Source organism: Triturus cristatus, chromosome 8 (assembly GCF_964204655.1).
Source record: "Triturus cristatus chromosome 8, aTriCri1.1, whole genome shotgun sequence".
In the NCBI taxonomy this organism is placed as follows: domain Eukaryota; kingdom Metazoa; phylum Chordata; class Amphibia; order Caudata; family Salamandridae; genus Triturus; species Triturus cristatus.
The window spans coordinates 394,187,328-394,214,553 of NC_140591.1; the positions used below are offsets into that span (position 1 = coordinate 394,187,328).

A 27,226-nucleotide genomic window follows, 5' to 3' on the forward strand; every position below is an offset into this window, starting at 1 on the left:
CTGACTGCGTATGGAGCACAGGCCAGATACAGGAGTCATGCAGACCTGCTGACAATACCTTGGATGCATCAGAAATCGTAGACGATGCGGTGCACAGTGGAGGTGAGGCATCTTGGATGCAGGTTATGCATTGGTTTCTGGAGGCGGTGCAAGGTCGTCGAGGCTTTGGCGCTCGGGGAAGATGCTGTTTGCAGAGGAGGTGATGCGTCGGTTGTTGCTGCAGGGCCTCGTTTTCTGAAGGTGGTGCGGCGTCAGAGATGAGTCGGTCAAGACGCAGTGAGACGGTTCCACGGCGTCGATGTCGAACCGCTGGACTGAAGGCGATGCGTTGGTTGGAAGCCAGACAGGGCCGGGACTGCGTAAGAGTCGGGATGGTGCACCACGGATGTCAGTGATGTGGGGTTCAAGACTCATCCAGCGGCAGTTCTTCTGGGGCGCTGAAGCAAAGTCAAGGCTGCGTTGTAAGTTGAGGTTGATATAATGTGCAGTCAGCGAGCGGGGACCACGACTTCGGTGCAGGCAACGGCAGTGCGGCAATTTTGCAGGGATGCGCCGGTTCCAAAATGAAGCCATGGAGTTGATGCATCAATGTCTTCGGTGCAGCACCAATATTCACTTACAAGGGCCCAGACTGGATTTGCACCACTTGGCAGAGCAGGATTCACAGCAGAGTATCCCAGGTGCAGGTAGCGAGATGCAGGTGAAGTTATTGTTGTCCCTGAGACTTCAGTAACAGGAGGCAAGCCCAAACAAGCACTTGGAGAACCTTTAGATGCAGGATGTAGAGAGTAAAGTCCAGTCCTCTCACTCCCAAGCAAGCGGCAGCAGGGCAACACAGCAAAGCAAGCAGCAGGTGGCAGTAACTCCTGGCAGCACAACAACGCTTCTTCCTGGCAGACTGTCCTTGGTCCAGAAGTGTTCCAAGTATATGGTGTCGGAAGTCTAGTATTAATACCCCTTTTGGCATTTGAAGTTAGAGAGACTTCAAAGAAAAGTCTTTGTAGGGCACAGACCCTGCTCTTCCTGGCCTTGGCTCCAGACACACTACCGGGAAGATATGCAGCTCTTTGTCGGGGGCCAGGCACAGCCCTATTCAGGTGCCAACTCATCCCTCCACTCTAGCTCAGGAAGACACATTAGCCTCGTGATGAGCAATCAGGATATGCAGGGCACACCTCAGATCAGTTTGTGTGACTGTCTAGAGGGAATGCACTAAGCCCAGCTGTCACCCTGACCCAGATGTGTATTCTAGGGACAGACATGGGCACAGAATGGTTAAAGTAAAAAAATGCAAACTTTCTAAAAGTGGCATTTTCGGACCAGCAATTTAAAAACCAATGTCGCAGAAAGATTTTTTTAAAATGAGAGTCCAAAGACACCAAACTCCAATTTTCTATTGGCTCCGAATTGGAAGCTATACTTGTAATGGGTTACAAGTCAGCTCCAATGCTAACCTATGGGAGAGATAGGCCTTTGCTATAGTGAAAAATTGTAAAACTCCAAAGTACATGTCCTACCATTTAAATACACTGCACCCTGCCCATGGGGCTACATAGGGCATACCTCTGGGGTTACCTATATGTAATAAAAGGGAAGGGTTCAGCCTGGTGAGTAGGTGAACTTGCCAGGCCAACATGGCATTTTTAAATGCCATGTGTATGCAGGGCCTGCACACACAGGCTCTGCAGTGGGAGGCCTGAGACAGGTGGGAAGGGCCACTCATGTGGGTGGCACAATCAGTGTTGTAAGTACACTAGTAGCATTGGATTTACAGTCCCTGGGCACATGTAGGGCACTGTACTAGGGCCTTATTAGTAAATCAAATATGCCAATCATGGAGAAACCAAATCCCATTACATTTTAGACATAGTGCACTGTCAGAAGCAAAAAGACAGGAGAAACCATGACAAAAGATGCCAGGTCTAACAATATTTAGTCAGGGTGGTTAGCCATCTTGCACACCGTCCTATCTGCATTGTGTTTGATTGCTTCATTTATTCTCTCTAGGTTGTTTTAAGACAAGGGTCTATTAGCTTATTGATGATTATCTTCTAGATCAGTTAACTGTATCCTTTTCCAGTGCATTCCTCCCAAACGTGAGGCCCTACATTGGCCACTAACTAGGACTAAGGTCAGATAAAATAAAGGTGCACATGAGGGACCAATGTGGGTGCGCGCTGAAACAGAACCAAAGAACCATAGCAACTCTGTTTCCAGGAGCATGGAAAAGATGCTGCTTTATAGCGACTTTGCCACCTGTGAACAGGGGGCATGTGCAAGTGTAGAAGTGTACCAGAAAGACCCTGCCGCCTTTCTGAATGAAGACACAGTTCTCAGCTACCGACCCACTAAACCCCAGCCCTTCTGCTAAAATTACCAAGAACCTGAAATCCTCTGAGGAACGCCTGGAGGAGCATACGTCACAATCCTCTACAATGTAAAAGGTAAAGTCTCAACATAGCAGTGTAATATGCTGATCCCACAAGTCAGGACTTGACAGTAGCTTGCCTCTAACATGACCATAGGACTTGTAAGGAAGAAAGAGATGTAAGGCACATACCAATTGTGTGGCATTTACAAAAGATTTTGGTTCCCAGAAGCTTACTGTGGGCCCATAGTCACTCAATCAGTTAAATACTACAAAAGGTTCCTCACCCTTCAGGACTTCAATTGGCCTTGACTTCATGCACAGGGGACTTTCCAAGAACCAGATTGTGGGGAGAGGATTGGAGTGGGACAGTAGGTTAAGGTTTTACAAGGGAGACATGGAATACAGGATGAATTTTCCAATAAACGGGAACGTTCAATTGCAAGGTACTTGGATGATCACCTTAAAAACCAGGAAAGGCCCTACACAATGGACACAAATTTAAAAAAGGAAACAAGGGAGTTTCAAAAACCAGTAGATAGCCAAGCTGAAGCATTCACTTTGGAAAGAGGAGCTTGTTGACTATGAACATCAGTTATATCTTCTATTGATGGATGGCAGCAGTAAGAGTCTTATGACATTCTTAAGTATTACTTGTAAGGAATAGACCAAAACTATAGCAGAGAACACAGTTGCTTTGGGCAAAATTATAGATAACATACAAGGATGCAAGCAGTATGTGAAGAAAAAAAAAGACAAAGGCTTTAGAAAAGTGTCAAGTAAACTGTTGTAAACACATTCTGCTATGAGTAACCATCAAACTCAATCTTATTGGCTCTGGGTAAAAAAACAGTTTGATGGCCTAATGTACCCTATCTGTTTATCAATCCATAGATGGTAGCTGCCACATTTGTGACCAGTGATTCCAAGACACTGTAATAAAGCTGCCCATAATCATGATGTAAGCCAGAACCCCCAATGAGTGATAATTACAGAAGGTAACCCATGTAATCTCACAATGTCCTTAATAAAGTAGCATCCCATAATCTATGACATAGCAAAAGAGTTCATTGTAATAATGTGTCCTAACTTAGTAAAATAGTCTGACAAGAAAGATCATTGTTTCTACAGTATCTAATTGAACCCCTCCCCAAAACGTAGAGAAGACCTCACACGTCTACTCCCTCTCATGTATATCTTTTCCAAACTCCCCTCTAATTTGAGAAGACTCTGCAACTAAAGTCTACATCTTTGCTTCAATTGCTTTCTGCTGACTGAAATCTAAAAATAATCTGCATTCACTGGACTCAGCAATTTTCGACATCACTTCCATTGATCAACAGATCTGCTTGACTGGGGCCCTTACATATCACAGCATTTACCCCAGACACAAAATGTGTAAAACCGGTAGATGCACAAAGTCCTATTTAAAAGTTGACACAAGTAATTTAAATGCTTCCTTTAGAATAATGAAGCATGAAATAATAGGCCATTCAATATTAGAAAACTCACCTTGAGTTTGAGAGGGTTTTGCTTGATTTGTCGCATCTTCATTTTCTAGGAGACAAACATGGACATTTCATGAAGAAAAAACAAATGATCGATTTAAAAAGTACATATCTATCATAAGCACTGATCACAAAAATATAACCAACAGGTAAATTTGGGGGATAAACAATGTATGTTAGTAGAATTCTAAAGCCCAGATGAACTTGCAAGCTGTATAATGTGTCACGCATTGAGTGTCTTAGTGGGAGATGGTAGCACACAATGCAAAGACAATGAACATACTATTCAGTTTTTTGCTTCTTCTAGCTGTTTCTCCTTGAAAAATTCTACTTTGTGTAAAATAGTTTATGCAGTTCGTTGCCACCTAACCAATCACTGATAAGCATATAAATGATTAGTAAAAAAGGAGGCCCAATGATTCTGACAAACAGAAGTTGAGTAATTAGTTTTTTCTATATGACAAAGTTCAAGGTCCAGTTACGAAAAAAAAACTGAAAACAGGCACATTCATGAAATACAACATCGATCCTGAAATGCTTAATGTATTAGGTACCCTGCTGAACAGCTAAGGACAAAAGTACCAAACATCAGATGAAATTCCTCTACACTATCCAAACAGTTAGCCACCTTTAAGGGTTGTCTGTTCTTCAACCCAGATTATAATCACTTGTCATTATTTCACTATAATTTGTAACTTGTACATCCTTCTGTTTACTGCAAACTTTGATATGTGTATATAGCAACCGGATACAAAGTTGATTAAGACTTGGTTTGACTGAGTATGCAATTTTTCTTAGGGCACTTACTTAATTTGTACTTTAGAGATGCATGCATACACGAATACATTTGTCAAAACTAGAGAGGCAATGATATGAGTAATTTGAATCTCACAACACTCTTAGTAGAAGCACAGCAAAAAATATAAAAGTATCAACTGAAATGGTTCAAAGCACAAAACTGTTCATTTAAGATTTAGAGTCCACCAAAGAATCTTCAAGATTCATAATGTATACAAATTCTTCTTCTTTATTCATTTTTAACTCTCATAAGAATGAGCGAATGTGTTTCACTCTCACAGGAGCTTCATCAGGGCTCACAATATACTCAGTTCCCATCAGTAACAAATCCATTCCTCTGATGGAAAACTGCTCCTGAACAAAGGCCTTATTGTCCTTGCATGTCAATTCACGTGTGCCAGTCACCAATTGTTTGAGAATAAAATTTGAATAAAGAGTTCTTTATTGTTGTGTGTTGGCATTTATTCGGTCTTGGAAGACCATTGTCTTTGTGGGTTTGAGGAGAAGTTGGTGTGCGTTGATGGTGGATTTGAAGGTTGCGCTATCATCAACACCTCCTTAACCACCTTCCTGTCTTGCTGGAAAAATGCATAAGTCAACATCCTAATAAAGAAACCAACAGCAGACCCGAACACCCTCAGCAAACCCATCTCGCTCTTAGTCCCTCAAGGATTGCTGCTCAGCCGTTCACTTTTTAACGTCTCCATGACACGGACATTGCCAAAACCCACGGCATCAACATCCTAATATCCTAGTATCCTATAGCGATGACACAGCTTATCTTCTCCCTTACCGACTCAACCAGCACCGCCAAAGCAAACTTCACCAAATGCATGGTAGAAAAACAACTGCTTGCAGCTCAACACAGACAAAACCGAAGTCCTAATCTTCGGCAACATCCACCTGGGACGCCTCTTGGTGGCCCTCCTAACTTGGCCCCCACACACCCCTGCGGACCATGCCAAGAACCTTGGGATCATCCTGGACACCAACCTCTCCATGAGCACAGAGATCAACCTCAGAACCACCCCCTCCCTCATGGACTTCCGAAGGAAACTCAAGATATGGCTCTTCCATATGAACAGGCATGATCCCCTCCTCCCACCTCAGGCCTGCCCTACACAGCTTCTGGACAGCCTCACAGGTGATTAGCCGTGCTCTATTTCGTATAACATAACATATGTACAGAGTTCTTGGTTGTATGTGTTTATGGTACCTCTGCATGTATGGGGTTTCTAAAACGAATCAAGGCTGCCACCTATTGTGATGTAATGTATAATGTAAGTGCTGGAAACCTGGTAATGTGATTCCAGGAGGGACAGTTGGAGAGGTGAGCTGCTGGTATGTGAAGTTATCCTGAGGCTTACCATGCCAGGTTGTACTACAATTAAGCCTTGAAACTTTGTGTGGTTTCGGAGTCAGCACTACAGTATGAGTCTTGATGAAGAATTTCTGGGGAGGATCAAATTGCTGTACATGAAGCCTACTGCTAGGTTGCATGTAAATGATAGTGTCTCGTTGCCCTTCTCAGAAGCACGGGGCACCCGCCTTTGTAACCACTACTATTTGAACTAGTTACCAAACAATTAATTAGTATTTTGAAAGACAGACACTCGCATCGCGGCCCATGGATAGCGGGTAGGAGTTGCTTGGTGTCACTGTAAGCAAATGACGTTGTTCTGTATGTCAAGCACCAGTCCTGTAATCTCTTTCCCTGCTGCGGGAGATTGTTCATTTTGAAAGCTAGAAATAAACTGGAGAAAATCTGTAATAATGCCCCTATATCCCAATATCACCCAGCCAGCCACTGAGTTTCCCTTTTTTATGTTGCGAACACCCAGTCAGATATTAGAAGTTATAGTACACTGGAATTCAGAACTGGTAATTCCTGAGAATTATGACACAGCACTGGAAAAACATCTGAGAACAGTCTGAACGCTGGGGCTGCCTCCCCTTATCCTTGGCAGGGCGCATAACAGTTCTAAAAATGATATTACTGCCTAAACTGCTCTATTTATTGATTCAAGAATATACCCATGCTGATGTCAATGGCCTTTTTAAAATGTTCAAATTAATATTTCTACGATATGTGAGTGCGAGGAGTGAAGCAAGGGTGGAATGGGATACTTCTGATTATTATTATTATTATTTGGTGGCCCGGGCTAAAGGATTGTGTTACTTACCTGTAAGCTTCTGTTCTTGGCATGTAGTACTGTAGATTCATTATCATGCTTGGCATACTTTTGCCATCTAATGCTGGGTTCGGATGTGTGCAAGTTATTTTTCTTCAAGGAATTCTTTCGTGTCAGGAAGTAAAGTGACTCCTCCTCTTGATGATAATACTCCTTTGTTAGATTGTTTTCCCGCAGGCGGGTGAGAATGGAGTGTTAGTAAGAATCAGTAAAGAGATGTCCATGCATGTGAAAAACAAAAAGGGAATGCAACGGCCACAGGTGTCCGGGGAGGAGGGGAGGTGCATGTGAATCTACAGCACTACATGCTAAGAACAGATGCTATTGAAGAGAAGTCAAGACCAGCCAGCTGTAAATGGAGAAGGTAGCAAACAGTGTTTTGTATAGTTGCATTAAATGGATCAAAGTGTTAGTTACGGCAATAATAATCAAATCTTTTCCATTTAGCTGCATTGAATGCTCTAGTAGTGGGCCTATGAGCTTCCTTGAGAATGGTCATACATTCAGGTGGGAGATTCAGATACGCAAATTTTATGACCTCAGGAGCCAAATCGCTAGGTTGAGTTCATTTTGATTTGGATGTCTGATTTCTCCATGGTTCTGTGTGAGAAGGTCAGGGTTGAGTTGAAGCTTCTCATGGGGAACTACAGTGAGTTCAAGCAGGTTGGTGAATCATGGTTGCTGAGAGCCCAAGTGGGAGCAACTAGAATGAGGGTGAGAGGCATTTATCTGAGCCTCTGAACCAGAAAGGGAAGAAGAGGGAGAGGCGGAAAAGCATAGGCAAATATCCCTGACCAGTTCATCTATACAGCATTGCCTTTGGATAGCAGGTGTGGGGACCTGGAGGCAAAGTTTGGTCATTTTGCATTGCTTGGGGTTTGGGGTTGCGAACAGGTCTATTTGTGGAAACCCACCACATGTGGAAGTCTGGAAGGAGGACTCTGTGGAGGTTCCACTCATGGAATTGTTGCTGCATCCTGCTAAGGAGGTAGGCAAAGTCATTGTCTGTTCCAGGAAGGTGCTTCACAAAAACACTGATGTTGTGATGTATTACCCAACGCCAAATGGTCTGAGATAGGCGTGATAACAGCAGAGGGTGTGTCCCTCCCTGTTTTTGTATATAGTACATAGCTGTCATATTGTCCATCTGGACTACAACAACCTTGCCAATCAGGTGATGTAGGAATGCTTTCAATGGTAAGTGAATATCTTGAAGCTGGAGGTAGTTGATGTGGAGACCCTGGTGTTTGGTGTCCCAGAGACCATGAACTGTGAGAGTGAGCACCCACCCTATGCAGGTTGAGGAACGGCTGCTCTTTTAACAGGTTTAGTATGTTCCATCACTGCAGAGAGCGATGATGATTGCAGCTGTCTATCAACACTAAATCCTCTAACCAACCCTGTGACTGAGACAATTGATGTGCTATATATTCTTTGACTGCTAATTGTTCATTGGCTTGTAACTGTGGTAGCAGTGGCAGGAAATGTTGAATGCGTGCTGTATTGGGACAGGCTAATCCTACTTCTGTGTTGAGAATATCCCCCAGATAGGGCTGAACTTGTAAGGGTTGAAGATGGGATTTCTTGACATTGATGGTAAACCCTAGTTGATAGAGTGGACCTTTGGTGACCCGAGTGTGTAGGTGACACAAAGGGAGGGTGCTGGCTTTGATAAGCCAGACTTCAAGATATGGAAAGAAATTGATTTTTTGTCGGTCTAGATGTGCTGCTACCACCGCCAAGCATTTAGTGAATACCCGGGGTGCAGTGGTCACCCCGAATGGGAGGACTTTGAACTGGTAATGTTTGCCAGCTGTGACAAATGGGAGGTATTTGTTGGATGGTTTGGGATGTGAAAGTAGGCGTTCTTTAAGTCTAGTGCTGACAAAGTCGCCCTGCTGTAGAAGTGGGATCACATCTTGAAGGGTGACCATATGGAAATGCTATGGCAGGATTTAATGATTTAAGGGCCTGATATCTAAGATTGGCCAAAGTGAACCATACTTTTTGAGAATGATTGGAGGCGTGGTGATAAGGTCCAGACAATAACCATGTTGTATAAATTGTCCAACACCCTCTGATCCGATTCTATGGAATTCCAGGTGGGGAAAAACTGCTGTAATTGCCCCTGGACAGGTGTGAGATGATCGGAGGGCAGGAGAAGGGAGTCACTGCTTGGCGTTGGTTGGTGCACCACTTGAGGAAGCACCTCTGCCGCCACATTGGGGGTGGTTACCTCTGTATGTGCCTCTGAAATAACCTCTTGTGGGAGAGTTGTGAATTTGGGGTCTGTAGGAGGAGGAAGAGGCATCAGAAGATGCGCTTTGGAACCTGCCCTATATGATGAACGACTAAAGAAATCACTGGAGGTGGGTGTTTGGAGCGCACCCATGGACTTAGCAACCTTCGAGTCCTTCTTCATCTTTTCCAGCACTTGGTCCACTTGTTGGCCAAACTGGTGTTCCTTATCAAAGGAGATGTTTAAAAGTGTCTGCTGGACTTCTAGCTTGAAGCCAGAGATACACAGCCAAGCAGGACACGGGTGTTAATACCTCTGGCAGCTGTATCTGCGGAGTCTAAGGCACACCTAATGGAGTAATTGGAGAGGAGTTTGCCCTCATGAACAAGTTCTTGCTCTCTCTTCCTATGCTCCTCTTAGAGGTACTGGAGGAGTTCCTCCATCTTGTACCAGTGGGCACAATCATATCTGGCTTAGAGGCATTGTGTATTTGCAATCGCCAGTGATTGGCAGACTGCGCAGCCGCACGTTTTCCCTGAAGCACCAATCAGCTTAGACTCTTTATCAGAAGGTGGAGCGTCAGCAGTGGTTTGCGAAGTAGCCCTTTTACAGGCATTAGAAATGACAAAAGAGTCAGGGGGAAGTTGCCTTTAAATACAAGTAGAATCTGAGGGTGCAGCTTTGTATTTTTTTCTTTTGTTTTTAAATCGATCCATGGCATGATTATATGTGCTCGCACAGTGTCTTTAACCCCTTCAGTGCCACGCCCTTTCCCCCTCCTGTGCCGGGCGTTGCATTAGTGGGTGGGAATCATGACGAGATAGTCTCGTCATGGGCACAGCGCAACCGTGCTCCATGACGAGACTATCTCGTCATGGGCACTGAAGAGGTTAAAGAAGTCATCTGTGTGACGCATCCTGCCCTTCAACATAGGGAGGTAGTGGGAAGCCCTATGTGAAGCAGATAAGGTTTCAAAAAGAAAATCCTCCACTATGTGATGTGAGGTGGTGTCATCAGGAAGTTCTGGATCAGTGTCCCCAGGGGGATCCACACTATAATAATCTGGCCAGGGGACTGTGGTGCATCATAAGAATCATCCACCACTCCTGCCCACCCATGAAAGAATGTGGGGATTCCTGTAAAGTAATGTCTAGGGGATCACCCTAAGAATGAGGTCGGGAAGGTAGGTGGTGGAGGTAGGGGAATGAGGAGTGGCGGTGGTGGTAATGGCGGTGGAGAAACAGATGGAAGAGGGTACAAGGGGCTAGTGGCCTTATCCTTCTTCCTTGCACCGGCAAGTCAATTGCTTCTACAAAGGAGAGTTGGTGCCTGACACCACAGTCTTTGTTAGGATGCGGCCAGTCTGAGGCTGGATATGTATCTTCTTTTGTTTTGGATCAAGCCGCTCCTGCATGGTCTGAAGGATTGGCTCCACCAGAGGACCGGGAGCCGATTTCAGTGCCGGTCCCAACATTTTCGGTGCCAATGCAGGTTTGGGTTGTGGTACCAAAGTGGTTAGTGCCAAAGTGGTCGGAGCAGAGGTTCTGGAGTGTGGAACCGAAAGGGTTCATTTGTGCTTTTGGTGCCGAACCCCAGGGCAGGGAGCAGTAGCTTTTTCGTGCCCACCATGGCCTGTTGGCAGTGTGGATTGAATCGATTGGCAGGCCTTGCAATTCTCTTCCTTGTGACCTGCAAGAAAAAAAAGTATCTTTTTCATCTGCAGAGGACTTGTGGAGTTCGTCCTCCTCGACATCCTGGTGTCTGCAGATAGGTGTGTCATCTACCTTCCGACGCTGCATCTCCCTGCGATGTGCCCTTCGGGCCAGTAAGGTCTTCTTGGATTGAAACGATCAGCAGGCCTTGCAGTCCTCTTCCTTGTGATCGGAAGACAAGCACAAGTTGCAGACCTGATGAAGGTCGGTAAGTGGGTACTTAGCATGGAGCTTGGGCAGAAATGGAATGGAGTCTGTTCCATCAGCAGGGCATTCTAGGCGAAGCTGAAGCAATGAAAAGGTAAGCCCGAAGGCCGAGGTCAGAGCGCGTCGATTTGATGAGCGAAAATATTCAAAATTTCGAACCATAAAGATGGTTATGCATTCGATAACAATGCCAACGAGGGTATTGGTGGATTACGAACTGAAAGGAGTCCGAAATGGTCTTCAACTGGAGTGCAGTAATACACATTTGAAACCTGACCGCGCAAAGAAAATGAATGTAACAATAGAGTCGATGCTCATGCGTATCATCACCAAGAGGAAGAGTCACTTTACTTCGTGACTCGAAAGACTTCTTTGAAGAAAAACAACTCACACATATCCGGACCCAACACTAGATGGCAGGAGTATGCAAAGCATGGGTATATACATCCACACACGCCTCAAACTATACGTTTCATTGAATACATCATAAACACCGACTCCCTTCATTTACAATACAACAGGATATGGCTGGGAACACCCTTATATAGCCAGTATAATAGCCAATAGAGTGATTTGACCGTGACCACACACAGATGCAGTAACATGCATTATACCTGCGTGGTATCGGTTAATGGAAGCCTTAGGACACTCGCTGATTTTCTCGCCTTGATTACGGATATTCTAGAATCCGCTGATCCCAGCATCATATCAGATGACAACTATGAAACATGGGATTGCTCACCATTGGGATCTCTTTGTTGACTGAGAATTAATTTCACTGGAGCATGTTTAACCAAGGTATAGGAACACCACTAGACTTCAGCAAATAATCAGAGGATTCATCCCAGACTTCCAGAACATGTTTCCAATGTCAATGGCTCTTTTTATGATACACACATGTACATCCCCTCGAGGACTAATAAACAGATTGTACAATGCAACATGGGACATCTGAAGCAATCGTAATATCAGAAACAATTGCAAAAAAAGAAAAATGGGAAAGAGATACGAAAATAACTATTGATGATAGTCTGGCAATATTTCTGTGCATAAATGATGACAGTGCCATTGAACAGCAGACTCTGTTTAATACACTTACATTTTATACATCGGGTATACTGTTCTCCAGCTGGTTTGCAGTGAATGGGGCTCACTGTCAAACCAAAGTGTAAGCACGTTCTAGGGAAGATTACTATTATTTGGCATGGAGCTTTCCAATAATTTACTCATACTGGGAAGAAGTATTCAATACTTTATCAAAAAGACACTTGTGCAGAGGACCTCAGAACTCTGACTGGCACGGATTGGCTGTGTTAAGGATCTACCCAAATCCACACATAAATCTGAAGCGATTGCTTGTGTAATGGCAATGATGCGATGGGAGAAGAGGCCAGATACCAATGGAGAAAGCGTTGATTACAGATCAGCATTTCATTACAATTAATTTGAATATTTATGTTACGCTCTTACTGTTGAAATCCCGACCTAGGGACATATGGGCCCCTCTACGAGAATATCTCATACAGATTAATGACCATTCATAGTGTGATGAGGAGCCTGTTATACAAACTCTAAAATGACTAAGAGCAAAACAGGACAATCTGCTAAACAAAACAGATGAACGTTACTCACATTTACCCTGTAGAATACTGCAAACCGAAATGATTGCATTGTGTGTTCTTGCTATTATATGAATGTATGTATAAACTACTTTGAATACTGCCATAAGACAATTATGAATAACTGGTAATGCTCATTTAGTTTTGTCAAATATTTTGAGTTACCATCACTGAGCAGGATGCAAACTTCTGTTTCGGAATGCTTATTGTTTGATTAAACTATAAGGAATATGCTACTTACCAGTATGCATCTGTTCTTGGCATGTAGAGCTGCAGAGTTGTACACTTTGCATAGATCGCCATCTGGTGTTGGGCCCGGATGTTTGCAGTTTGTTTTTGTTCTTTGGAAGTCACGAGTTCGGTGACTCCTCCTTCGGTCCGTACTGCGCATGGGCTTCGGCTCCATCCTCAGATTGTTTTTCGCCAGCAGGGAAATGATGGAGCGTAGTGATAACAGTGAGAAACCCATGTGTGGTGTATCTAAATAAGATAGACTGGAACGGATACAGGTAGCCGGGGAGGCGGGTGGGCGTGTACAACTCTGCAGCTCTACATGCCAAGAACAGATGCATACTGGTAAGTAGCATATTCCGTTCGAGGCATATGAGCTGCAGATTGTACACTTTGCATAGATTATATAGCAGTACCCAACCTTAGCGGCGACCACCGGTATCCGTTGCAGCGGTTTGAAATAGTGTCTTTAGTACTGCCTGGCCCACACTAGCTTGTTGCTTGGAGTGCACGTCTACACAGTAATGTTTTGTGAAGGTGTGCGGTGTCGACCATGTGGCTGCTTTGCAGATGTCATCTAAGGGTATGTTCGCTAGAAAAGCCATAGAAGCCCCTAACTTTCTTGTAGAGTGGGCTTTAGGTGGAACAGATAATGTTCTTTTTGCCTTTTGATAGCAAATTTGTATGCACTTTACAATCCACCTAGCTATCCCCGATTTAGAGATGGGGTTGCCTTTATGCGGTGGAGAGAAGGAGACAAACAATTCTTTAGTCTTTCTGAAAGGTTGCGTTCTTTGTATGTAGTACAGTAAAGCCCTCTTAACATCAAGTGTATGTAGAGCCCTTTCCGCAACAGATTGAGGTTGCGAGAAAAAAACAGGTAATTCCACCGATTGATTGAGATGGAAGGGGGAAATTACCTTGGGCAGAAATTTTGGATTCGTACGAAGTATCACTTTGCTGTGATGTATTTGTAAGAAGGGTTCCTGTATAGTGAACGCTTGTATTTCACTAACCCTCCTAAGGGAAGTGATAGCTACGAGAAAAGCAGTTTTCCAGGTGAGGAACTGTAGCTCATATTTATGCAGTGGTTCGAAGGGCGGACCCATTAGCCTTGTAAGAACTACATTCAGATTCCATACAGGAGAAGGTGGTGCCCTGGGTGGAATTATGCGTTTAAGGCCTTCCATAAAGGCTTTAATAGCGGGCACTCTGAACAGTGATAAATGCTGTCTGTTTTGCAGGTAAGCAGCAATCGCTGCTAGGTGTAGGCGTATGGAAGAATATGCCAGGTTACACCTTTGAAGATGGAGTAGATAGCATATAATGTGTTGTATGGATGCATCCAAAGGGTTGATTGTATTGTTACGGCAGTAAACAACAAATCTCTTCCACTTTGCGGCATAGCATGCTCGAGTGGTAGGACGTCTGGCTTCCTTGATAATATTCATGCAGTCAGGGGGAAGGTTAAGGTACCCAAATTCTAAGATTTCAGGAGCCAGATCGCAAGGTTGAGCTGAGCTGGGTCCGGGTGTCTGATTTCTCCATGGTTCTGAGTTAGGAGGTATGGGGACAGGTGCAGTTTTTGATGTGGTACCACTGATAGCTGTAATAGTGCGGTGTACCACGGCTGCCTGGCCCATGTTGGGGCTACCAGAATGAGCGTGAGGGAGTGCTGTTGTAGTTTCCTGACCACTAGTGGAATTAGTGGGAGAGGTGGAAAGGCGTATGCAAATCTGCCTGACCAGTTCATCCATATCGCATTGCCTTTGGACAATGGGTGTGGGTATCTGGCGGCGAAGCTTGGGCATTTTTTGTTTTCGTGGGTGGCGAAGAGGTCTATCTGAGGATGCCCCCACTTGTGGAAGAATGGGCGAAGGACTTGTGGATGCAGTTCCCATTCGTGTATTTGTTGCGTTTGTCTGCTGAGCAGATCTGCCATGGTGTTTTGTATGCCTGGGACGTGCTGTGCCAGGAGAAAGATGTTTTGTGGAATTGCCCATCTCCATATGCTCTGTGCTAAGCTGGAGAGCTGGGGAGAGTGTGTGTCCCCCTGTTTTTGAATACAATACATTGCAGTCATATTGTCTGTGCGAATGAGGACTGCTTTGGCTGAAATCTGTTTCTGAAAGGATTTTAGGGCTAGAAAGATCGCCAATAGCTCCAGATGGTTGATGTGGAGCGATTTTTGCTGTGGCGTCCATAGACCTTGCATTGTGAGGTGTAGGAGGTGCGCTCCCCAGCCGGAGAGCGATGCGTCCGCTGTTAGAATCACCTGAGGAACCGGGTCCAGGAACGGCCGCCCTTTGGAAAGGTTTGTGGTGTTCCACCACTGCAGAGAGTGATGGGTGCGGCCGTCCACCAACACCAGATCCGTCAGCTGTCCTTGGGCCTGGTTCCACTGTCGTGCTAGGCACTCTTGGAGTGGACGCATGTGGAGTCTTGCATGGGGCACTATGAAAATGCAAGATGCCATCATCCCTATTAGCTTCATGAACACTCTTGCTGGGAGAGAGTGCTGAGCAATGAACGTTTGGCGCAAGGCTTGTATGCTTGCAATCCCGGCTGAATTGGGATAGGCTATACCTTTGGAGGTGTCTATAGTGGCCCCGAGGTATTGCTTTGTGTGAGATGGTATGAGGTGGGACTTTTGGTAGTTCACCGTGAAGCCTAGCTGGTGGAGCAGTTGGATAGTGCTGTTTGTATGTTGCACACATTGGTCGTAGGACGCGGCTTTTATCAGCCAGTCGTCTAAGTAAGGGAAGACGTGAATATGTTGACGTCTGAGGTGTGCTGCTACTACCGCTAGGCATTTGGTAAACACCCGTGGTGCGGTGGTGACCCCGAAGGGGAGAACCGTGAATTGGTAATGCTGACCGTCCACCACAAACCTGAGGTACTTCCTGTGAGAAGGGTGTATTGGAATATGAAAGTATGCGTCTTTCAGATCCAAGGTAGTGAGAAAGTCTCCCTGACAGAGGAGTGGGAGGACTTGTTGTAGGGTGACCATGTGGAAATGGTCTGAATGTATGTATGTATTTAGAGGCCGGAGGTCCAGAATGGGCCGCAGGGTCCCGTCTTTTTTCGGTATTATAAAATACATAGAGTAGACCCCTAAATTTTGCTGATTGACGGGGACCTGCTCTATAGCGTGTTTTTGGAGGAGGGAGATCACCTCCTGTTTGAGCAGTGTGGAATGTTCCTGTGACATTGGACGGTGCCTTGGTGGGATATTGGGTGGGGTAGATGTTAGCTCGAGACAGTACCCTGACCGAATAATTTGGGTCACCCATTTGTCCGATGTTATGGACTCCCAGGCATGAATAAAGTGTTGTAGTCTGCCCCCGACCGGAGTGGGATGGTCTGGGGGGAGCGAGGGGAAGTCATTGTGCGGGCGGTGTGGCAGAACGGGTGGTGTTGGTTTTGCCCCTGCCCTTATTGTTGTTGCCCCTGTATCCACCTCTTTGGTAGCCCTTTGAGAAGGTATTTTGAGGAGGGGACTTGTAGGAGGTAGAGGCGCTATCGGTGGAGTAACCTCTGCCTGTGCTACGAAAGGACGAACGTCGAAAGGAGCGTCTAGGGGTTTGGGATTGTAATGCCCCCATAGACTTTGCTGTGTCCGTGTCCTTTTTCATTTTTTCTAATGCTTCGTCCACCTTTGGCCCAAATAGGTGTTGTTGGTCAAAGGGGTGATTTAGTATGGATGCCTGGACTTCTGGCTTAAACCCTGAGATCCTGAGCCAAGCATGACGGCGAAGCAGGACACTAGTATTTATAGCTCTAGAAGCAGTGTCCGCTGCATCGAGGGCACATTTAATGGAGGTGTTAGTAATAAGCTTTCCCTCTTGTATTAGGTCATGAGCTTTACGTTTGTGTTTCTCCGGGAGGTGTTGCATAAGAGCCTCAAGCTCATCGTAGTGTGCTCTGTCATAACGCGCAAGTAGCGCCTGTGTATTCGCAATGCGCCAGATGTTTGCGGCTTGCGAGGCAGTGCGTTTACCAGACGCATCTAAAAGTTTTGATTCCTTATCTGGCGGTGGAGCCTCACTCACCTGAGGACTGGGAATTGGACCGCTTTCTAGCTGTGGACACAACCAGGGAATCTAAAGGAGCAGGGCCTTTAATGTATGCAGGATCTGTGGGTGCTGCTTTGTACTTTTTTTCTATTCTGGGGTTTAAGACCCTGGCCCTGACAGGGTCTTTGAACACCTCTGCAGCATGTTTGGTAACACCCTTAAGCATGGGCAAGATGGCTGTGGATTTATACTGAATATCAAATGTATCCAGTAAGAAGTCGTCTTCCACTGGTTCGCTATGTAGTTCCACCCCATGATAGTGTGCTGCCCGCTGCACTAAGTGGTGAAACCCTAGTGAGTCCTCCGGGGGAGATGGCCTGGATGGGTAGAGGTCATCTTGGGGCACATCTGGTATGTCAGGGTTTTGGTAATCCTCCCATGGGTCTGGGGTCCCTGGGGGTGTGGGGTCCATCGGGGCGTCCGCTGGATCATAATCTGGATCCCCGTAATCCGGTTCTGGGGATGGGGTTGGGGAGTGATGAGGCAAGGGTGGCGGAGACCTGGGAGGGAGAGGAGGTGGAAGAGGTGGAGGAGGCGGAGGAGGTTTAGGAGGTGGTGGGGAGGGCACTCTGAGAGGAGATGTGGCAGAGTCCTTCCGTTTGGGCGGTGGAGGAGGAGCTGGTGTGTCAAGACGTCTTTTCTTGACAGACAAAATCAATAGCCCAGTCTTTGGATCCTTTGATAAGGTTTTTTGAGAAGGATCAGGTGTAAAAAGTTCCGTTGGCGCCGAATCGTCCGCTGGTGCCGATGTTTTCGGAGCCGAGGACTTGGGTGGTTTCTCTGCGCCATGCTTTTTTGGGACCTCCGGTTTTTTCGGCGTCGAGGTAGGCTTCGACACGGGAGCGTCGGTGCCGAGAGATTTATGCTTGTGTTTCGTCGGCACCGAGAGTCCAGGCTTCGGCACCGGTGGCTTCGGAGTCGAGCTGGGCGTCACTTTCTTCGGTGCCGAACGGTGCTTATCGGCACCAAGAGTAGGCTGGCTCGAGCCCGAGCTGCCGTGAGACTTGTGATGCTTCGACACCGGGCCCGAAGGTGGGGTGATAGAAGCTGCATGTTTGGTTTTCCCTAGGCCCGAAGGCGAAGGTGTAACCTGAGTCTCTTTGGATATGGGCGCGGGGGTGGGAGGGGGTAGAGTACTCACGACCCTCTGCGCCGGTGTGATGTCCTCCAGGTCGGAGTCGTCGGCCTCGGAAGCGCTGACGATGTCTTCCTCCTGCTCGGTGTGTTGTTGCCCCGAAGCTCCGGGGTCGTCTCCGAAGATGTCCGGAGGAGCCGAGGTCGATAAGTGCGCCATGGTGCGTCGAGCTCTTCGATCCCGAATGGTCTTTTTTGATCGAAAAGACTTGCAGGCAGGGCAGTCTCTGGCCTCGTGTTCTGGAGAGAGGCAAAGGTTACACACCTGATGGAGGTCGGTGTGGGGAAATTTAGACCCACATTTTGGGCACTTTTTGAACGGAGTCCTTTCCATCGGCCGGGACCGGAGTCGAGGAGGGCCCGAAGGCCGGTGCCGATGTGTGGAATCGAGAAAGTGCCTCTACGAGAGATGAAGAAGATGAAGAATCTCGATGAACGAGGATTTTCCATCGAGGCTGGAACCGGAAAAGTTCGAAGCCGGAGCACGAAGTATCACATCCGAGCCCGATGGCGGAAAAAAACAATCTGAGGATGGAGCCAAAGCCCATGCGCAGTACGGACCGAAGGAGGAGTCACCGAACTCGTGACTTCCAAAGACTGTCCAAAGAACAAAAACAAACTGCAAACATCCGGGCCCAACACCAGATGGCGATCTATGCAAAGTGTACAATCTGCAGCTCATATGCCTCGAACATAAATTTTAAACTTTGTTGCAACATAGTGAATGCTGACTTTTAAACTCCTCTTTAGGTCTCGCAGACCTAGCGCTGGAGCGCACACGCGCTCTGCTCTACGAGGGCTTTTTGTCATCAATACGCTTTCCGCAGGGGACTTGAAGCCAGGTCCCTTCTTCCCATTGGATTGCGTCATAGTTCAGGGTAAACGCTGGCTTTCTATTGTAAAGGAGGCTGTTTAGTCCCTCCCTGTTACCGCCCTGTCTACTTTTGGGCCCGTCCACCCAGACTGGATCTTTTACGTGCGGCGTTACACATTCTCCTTCATTAGTCAAGACGCACTATATTTTTTTCACAATGCCGCTTTCGGTTCTTTGTCCGAGTTTGCATGAGCGGCCGTACATTGCGCCTCGAAATGCGCTCCCGGTGCAGACAGCTGTGAGTTGGCAGGTAGGAGGACGTTGTTGCTGTTTGCATGGCCCTTACAGTGTTCTGTAGATATAGAGCTGTTCTTTGTTGATCCACGTCTCTTAATCCTTGTTATGGTGTTGTGTGGCCTCGCTTTTTTTGGGTGTACCCGTTGTTTACATCGATTATTTCCGGTTTGCCCTGCTGTTGCTGCCTTTTGCTCATGTTTGGGTTTTTGGTTGTTCTTTGCAGACATAGGCTTCATGATTGTGGAGCTGTCCTTTCCTCCTGCTTGTGGTTGATGCCGTGTGAATAGCCTCTTTTGGCCTGCCTTTCCCTTGATGCAGTCATGTTAGTGGCTCGCGCAGAATGGGCGTCCCCTGCAATAACATCATGTGGGTGTTTGCCCATGATCCCAGTTCCGCACCTGTTGCACGCGCTGGTGCTGCTGTGAACAGGGTCGGGGCTTGGACCTCGGCACGCGACGAGACACGTAGAAGCGAAGAGAGAGACCTCATGGGCGACGCCGGGAAGAGTGAGAGGCTGGAGGCCTGGAATAGAAGTCCAGGGCTTGCTTTGCACATATACTTACATTACAGTGCCAGCCCAGGCAAATGCCTTTTCAAAGCATGCTTTATCGTGTGCCCAGAGGCCTGTCACTAACTAGACCTCTGCACAGATTCAGAATAGTTGTGTAATTGTACGGGCTGCCGTCATGTGCAGAGGAGATGGTGGTGACACAGAGGTCAGCCTGTCGGAGGCCTTGTGATCTGCATAAATTGGGTGACTTGTGTCCGTGTGAGAAGGCATGTCTCAGGGTTGGACATGTGCATTGAAGGATGTATGTCTCAGGTCTGCGTGTGTGCTTAGAGGGGAGTCTGCCTCACGGCTAGTTAAGTGCAGTGAGGGGCAGTCTGTCTCAGCGGTGCATGTCTGCTTAGAGGGGAGTGTACCCGAGGGCTAGTTGGGTGCATTGATGGGACAGTCTGTCTCCGGGACGGTGATGTACACGGAAGGCCTTGTGATGTAGTGGTGTGCTCATGAGCTCATCTGTGCCACCGCAGTCCTCGGTGCTCAGTTGTTACTCACACGCCACAGCTCCGACCCGGGTGCCAAACACTCACTCTTGGTGTTCAGTCTTTATATGTGATGACCTTTCTACTGTGTCCCGCTCCTTCATGCCTCTGGTACACACCTTCCAGATGGTCTACTTCTGCATGCACCGAGGCCTCCGCTCTCACACCTGGACCCTCCCCAGGTGTGTCTCCTGCTCCATTCCACTTCCCGGCCTGCCTCTCGCCCTCACTCCATCCCTTCCCCTCTCAGGCTATCCCTTTGTACTCAAACTGCCCCTCCACTCCCCCTTCCACCTTCGTACATCATCCCTTCCCTTTGCTTCTTCTTCTCTGCCCTCTTTCCCTTCCCCGATAGTCGCTTATCATATATTTCTCACACTTCTCAGCACTCCCCCTTCCTTTCATTGTATTCTTTGATTGTTCCTTTCCCACTTTGTTTCCTCTGTTACCCCTTGCTCTTCACTCGTCCCCAGCGCTTCTGCACCCCCAACCCCCAACCCCCGGCCTCGGACTCTTCCCATTCATAGCTCCGCTTGGGTGCACAGCCTCTACATTGCAGGCGGCTCACGGCTCGAAGGTTATAAATACCCCCTCCCCCACCCTTTCTACGTCGTCGTGCTCGGCGCAGGGCTGGCACGGTTACCGTCTCTGCCCCGCTGTACACCCACCTTGCCGTGAACGCCTTTAAAGCGAGGCTGTCATAATTCCATCTTGACTCGGGAGGGCCGGACCTCTCTGGGGACTGGTGGACTGTGTCTCCTGAAACCCGCCCTCTCCTCTCTTTAGAGACAGATGGGTGGAATGCGAAAGGGAATCCCACGCAGGAAACTGACTATGTATTTTGGTCCCTGTTCCGAACCCTGTGAACAGAACAGGACGGGATAAGAAGGAATTATCTCTTGTTAACTGACTCTGGCTTCACAAAAGAAGAGACTTTATTCAATAAAGCCTAACATGACCTGGTGTGTCACGTGATCTTTCCTTAACGCTACAATTGGTGGAGAATGGGGGCAACCTGTCTGTTAGTAGGAAGATGATGGATGCCGTTAAACAGCACCTAATCGCAGGACAAGATAAGCTAGGATGGGCCGTGGAACGCCAGTTGAGTTCGGCCCAAGCAGACACAGATGTCTTCAAAAACAGCATGACCGCCCAGTTGGAGGAACTTCAGAGGCTGGCCACTGAACAGTCCAAACACTGACCAAAGGAGGCATTGGGAGCGCCCACTCCAGGGCCCACGGGTGTCTCTCTACAGAAGTATGTGACCAGGGAGGACCCAGATGCCTTCCTACTCAATTTTGAATGGGCAGCCAGGGCCTGTGGATGGCCTGTTGAGAAGTGGCTTTTCTTTTTGGTTCCTTTACTGACTGGCGAAGCCCAGGTCACCCATCAGGTGACCAACAGTACGGGGAATACACCATATATGGAGAATAAAGCCATCATCCTTGACCATTTAGAGCTCGATGCAGAAGCATTCCGGATGCGATTCCGGAAGGAAAAGGGCCACCCCGGAGAAAACCCCCAAACGCTGTATTTTCGGCTCAAAGCAGCCGCTGGCAAATGGCTGAAGCCTGCCGAAAGCACCAAAGACGAGATAATAAATCGTATATACCTCGAACAATACCTGGAAGCACTTCCCTTCAACACTCAGAGGTGGTTAAGACAACATTCCCACTTGACCCCTGAACAGGCGGTCGAAATGGCCACTACATTCTCTATGGTCCAACCCCGTGCCTTGCCATGGGAATCCAAAAAGTCAAATCGCTTCCCTCTTTGAGAAAAGGAACCATAGGCCCCCCTTAGACACCCCGAAACCTCATCTACAGAGACATGATCTTCCTCCGTACAAAGGGCCACAATGTTTCGAGTGTGGTGAATGGGGACATATAGCACGATTATTTCCCCGCAAGAAGACCTCGGAGGAGCCCATGGAGGTTGGGTACATACCTCGCTCCATCCTGTATCCAGCAGAGTTGGGGGGTGCCTTCTATGTGAGTGTAGAGGTGAATGGGAAAAAGGTGAAAGCCCTATTTGATTCTGGGTGTAGGAAATCTGTTATACAAGGGGATCTGATACACTCCACACAAATCCTACCAGAAGCATTGGTACCCATCAGGTGTGTACACAGGGACGTACGACGATATCCAGTTGCCTCCATTTGTATCACCCCGACAGGCGGATCACCCCACGACATTCTGGTGGGGGTTTTGGCAGCACTCCCGGAGGAGCTAATCATTATGACTGACAACCCGGTGTTCCTTAACATGTTCCTCTCAACACTGCTTGTTAAGACCATGCCAAGAGAGAGGAAGCTACTCGAGGGGACCCACAATCCAGCCCTTGTAACCTCTGAGCCCTGGCTATTGGACAGGAACTTCAAGTTTGCACAGTCCAATGAGCCCCACCCACCAGCATGCATGGCAAATGCCAGAGACAGTGACGTCACCCCTTCCACGACTTACTCCCACTTCATTACCGTAGGTGGGTTGTTATACCGAAAAGGGTCTAAGGAGGGGGATCCACAATTGCTTGTTCCTCTGACTTTTAGGGACCAACTTCTATTCTTTTCACACTCCCACCTCATAGCGGGGCACATAGGGGCTGAGAAAGTCACCCAAAACACCTTGAGATACTTCTATTGGCCTGGGATTTATGGGGACATAAAGAAGTACTGCCAGTCATGCAAAACCTGCCAGAAAAAGAACCCCTATCGCGCCCCCCCCCCCCAGTTCCTCTGCAGCCTTTACCAATCAAAGGCGTACCCTTTGAGCGAGTGGGTATGGACCTAATAGGCCCCCTTCCAAAAACACGAAAAGGACACCAGTATGCCCTAGTTTTGGTGGACTATACCACCCGCTACCCCGAGGCCTTCCCTCTGACAGCCCCCACCACCCATAATATCGCTGACAAACTAATCAAGCTCTTTTCCCGAGTAGGGTTCCCCCGTGAGATCTTAACAGATCAGGGTACCCCTTTCGTCTCGCAGCCAATGAAAGAGGTGTGCAAAACGTTAAACCTTAGACACATCAAGACGTCAGTGTACCACCCTCAGACTGAAGGCCTAGTTGAGAGGTACAAAGGGACCCTGAAGCTGATCCTCAAGAAGATGTTGGGTGGTGAAGGGAAGGAATGGGACAGGCTTCTTCCTTTAGCCCTATACGTGATCAGGGGTCAGGTCCAGAGCAGTGTTGGTTGTTCCTCTTTCGAGATGCTTTTTGGGAGACAGTCAAGATCGCTCCTAGAGATGACAAAAGAGGCCTGGGAAAAGGAGGAGGCAGACAAAGCCCGGGGGTTTCTGGAGTACACCAAAAGTCTCAAATCCAGAATAGGGAACTTGAGGGACCTCGCCTAGTCCCACCTGGAAAAGTAGCAAAGCAAACAAAAGTAATTCTATGACAAAGGAAAGAAATGGCGACATATGGCCATTGGGGATTGGGTTCTGGTCCTGTTGCCCTCTTTCTCAAGCAAGTTCAAGTCAGAATGGTTAGGTCCATAAAAGATAGTGGGGAATGTGGGAAATACAAGTTATAAAGTCGAGATACTACCTACGCGCACGCAGACCTATCATGTAAACTTGTTGAAATAGTGGATAGGTCCCCTGACCTCCTCTACCCATTTAACCCTGCCAACCCAGAAAGAAAGAGCCAATTGTACGCTGAACCAACTGATCATGAACGATGAGTTGGCATCTCAAGAAAGACACTCCTTGGAGGCGGTCCTGAAACCCTTCTCTTCCATCTTTTCTGACAACCCAGGAAAAACGTCCCTAATAGAACACACCATCACGACTATCCCGGGACGAATCATAAAACAGCGCCATTACCATATACCAGCCTCTCACAGACAAGCCATACGAAATGAGGTCAAGTCTATGTTGGAGTTGGAAGTCATTCGCCCTTCCAAGAGCGAGTGGTACTCTCCAATAGTGACGGTCCCCAAACCAGACGGTACCACCAGGTTCTGCATGGACTTCAGGGCCCTTAACTCAATCTAAGTTCGATTCATACCCAATACTCCGGGTGGATGAGTTGATCGAGAAAATGAGGGAGGCACGCTATATCACCACCTTTGATCTAATGAAGGGTTACTGGCAGGTCTCCCCTTTGGTCTTCACGGAGCACCTGCCACTTTTCAACGTCGAATGAACACAGTGCTCCAGGAACACCTGGCCTTTTAATCGGCATATTTAGATGACATCGTGGTGTTCAGCCCTACATGGGAAGACCACCTAACACACCTACGCCTCATACTACAGTCCCTGTTACGAGCTGGGCTCCATATCAATTCAAAGAAATCACGGGTGGGTTTTCAATTAGTCAACTACTTCGGGTACGTGCTGGGTCATGGAGTGATAGCTCCTCAAAAGGAAAAGGTAAAAGCCATCGTAGACACTCCTTTCCCGTCATCAAAAAAAGAGCTGAGAGCCTTCTTGGGGTTGCTCTGCTATTACAGGCGCTTTATCCCTCAGTACTTAGAGAAAGCAGCCCCCCTGACAGACCTCCTCCGCAAAACGACAAAGACACAGGCAATACTGAACCCCCGAGAGAGGCCACTAGAAGCCTTTACCCTTTTAAAACAGGCCATAACCACTAGCCCCATATTGGCCTCTCCCGATTTTAACAAACCTTTCCTACTGCACACCGACGCCTCTGACTATGGGTTGGGAGCTGTGTTCTCTCAGCTCTCCCCTGATGGCATCGACCACCTAATCCTTTTCATCAGCAGGAGACTGTTCCCTCGGGAAGAAAAATACCCAACCATAGAAAAGGAGTGTCTGGCCGTAAAATGGGTAGTGGACAAACTTTTATCCTGTATACGGACCACGCACCCCTCAAATGGATGAGCAGGAACATGGGCCATAATCTGTTTTTGTCCCTACAGCCATTCTCGTTCGAGGTCAGACATCGAAGGGGCGCCGACAATGGGAGTGCGGACTTTCTCTCTAGGGTGTTCACCTCCTCCCATTCAGGAGAATCTAGGGGGTTGGGTGTGTCAAAGGAAAGAAATGGCGACATATGGCCATTGGGGATTGGGTTCTGGTCCTGTTGCCCTCTTTCTCAAGCAAGTTCAAGTCAGAATGGTTAGGTCCATAAAAGATAGTGGGGAATGTGGGAAATACCAGTTATAAAGTCGAGATACTACCTACGCGCACGCAGACCTATCATGTAAACTTGTTGAAAAAGTGGATAGGTCCCCTGACCTCCTCTACCCATTTAACCCTGCCAACCCAGAAAGAAAGAGCCAATTGTACGCTGAACCAACTGATCATGAACGATGAGTTGGCATCTCAAGAAAGACACTCCTTGGAGGCGGTCCTGAAACCCTTCTCTTCCATCTTTTCTGACAACCCAGGAAAAACGTCCCTAATAGAACACACCATCACGACTATCCCGGGACGAATCATAAAACAGCGCCATTACCATATACCAGCCTCTCACAGACAAGCCATACGAAATGAGGTCAAGTCTATGTTGGAGTTGGAAGTCATTCGCCCTTCCAAGAGCGAGTGGTACTCTCCAATAGTGACGGTCCCCAAACCAGACGGTACCACCAGGTTCTGCATGGACTTCAGGGCCCTTAACTCAATCTAAGTTCGATTCATACCCAATACTCAGGGTGGATGAGTTGATCGAGAAAATGAGGGAGGCACGCTATATCACCACCTTTGATCTAATGAAGGGTTACTGGCAGGTCTCCCCTTTGGTCTTCACGGAGCACCTGCCACTTTTCAACGTCGAATGAACACAGTGCTCCAGGAACACCTGGCCTTTTAATCGGCATATTTAGATGACATCGTGGTGTTCAGCCCTACATGGGAAGACCACCTAACACACCTACGCCTCATACTACAGTCCCTGTTACGAGCTGGGCTCCATATCAATTCAAAGAAATCACGGGTGGGTTTTCAATTAGTCAACTACTTCGGGTACGTGCTGGGTCATGGAGTGATAGCTCCTCAAAAGGAAAAGGTAAAAGCCATCGTAGACACTCCTTTCCCGTCATCAAAAAAAGAGCTGAGAGCCTTCTTGGGGTTGCTCTGCTATTACAGGCGCTTTATCCCTCAGTACTCAGAGAAAGCAGCCCCCCTGACAGACCTCCTCCGCAAAACGACAAAGACACAGGCAATACTGAACCCCCGAGAGAGGCCACTAGAAGCCTTTACCCTTTTAAAACAGGCCATAACCACTAGCCCCATATTGGCCTCTCCCGATTTTAACAAACCTTTCCTACTGCACACCGACGCCTCTGACTATGGGTTGGGAGCTGTGTTCTCTCAGCTCTCCCCTGATGGCATCGACCACCTAATCCTTTTCATCAGCAGGAGACTGTTCCCTCGGGAAGAAAAATACCCAACCATAGAAAAGGAGTGTCTGGCCGTAAAATGGGTAGTGGACAAACTTTTATCCTGTATACGGACCACGCACCCCTCAAATGGATGAGCAGGAACATGGGCCATAATCTGTTTCTGTCCCTACAGCCATTCTCGTTCGAGGTCAGACATCGAAGGGGCGCCGACAATGGGAGTGCGGACTTTCTCTCTAGGGTGTTCACCTCCTCCCATTCAGGAGAATCTAGGGGGTTGGGTGTGTCATGATTCCATCTTGACTCGGGAGGGGCAGGAGCACTCTGGGGACTGGTAGACTGTGCCTCCTGAAACCTGCCCTCGCATCTCTTTACAGACAGATAGGTGGACTGCAGATGGGAATCCCCCGCAGGAAACGGACTCTGTGTATTTTGGTCCCTTTCCTTTAACTCTAACTCTTCTCCCGAAGACTTTACCCAGAGCTACAACGTCATCCCTGACGAGGCAGAAGAAGAACCCGGAAGACGCTGCGAGGGGGCACGCGAGGAGTCGGTGGAGAGCCGCATGGAGAAGCCGAGAGAGAGACGACCTCTATGAACCCCGACCCTTAAGGGAGAAACAGGACTTGGAGAGCCAGGAGGCCAATGTTCCAGCCCAGCGCTCAGCCACGCTTCTGGAGG

At 47.6% G+C, this 27,226-nt stretch overlaps 1 protein-coding gene across 2 annotated transcripts in view; it reads right to left on the minus strand.

Moving 5' to 3' along the window:
- PROSER1 (proline and serine rich 1) overlaps positions 1-27,226 on the minus strand; it is a 269,213-nt gene that overhangs the window by 88,253 nt on the left and 153,734 nt on the right. For both annotated transcript variants that reach the window (XM_085621763.1, XM_085621762.1), the window contains exon 10: positions 3,881-3,925. In XM_085621763.1, the coding sequence (XP_085477889.1) occupies positions 3,881-3,925 (45 nt within the window). The remainder of the gene's footprint in view (positions 1-3,880; positions 3,926-27,226) is intronic.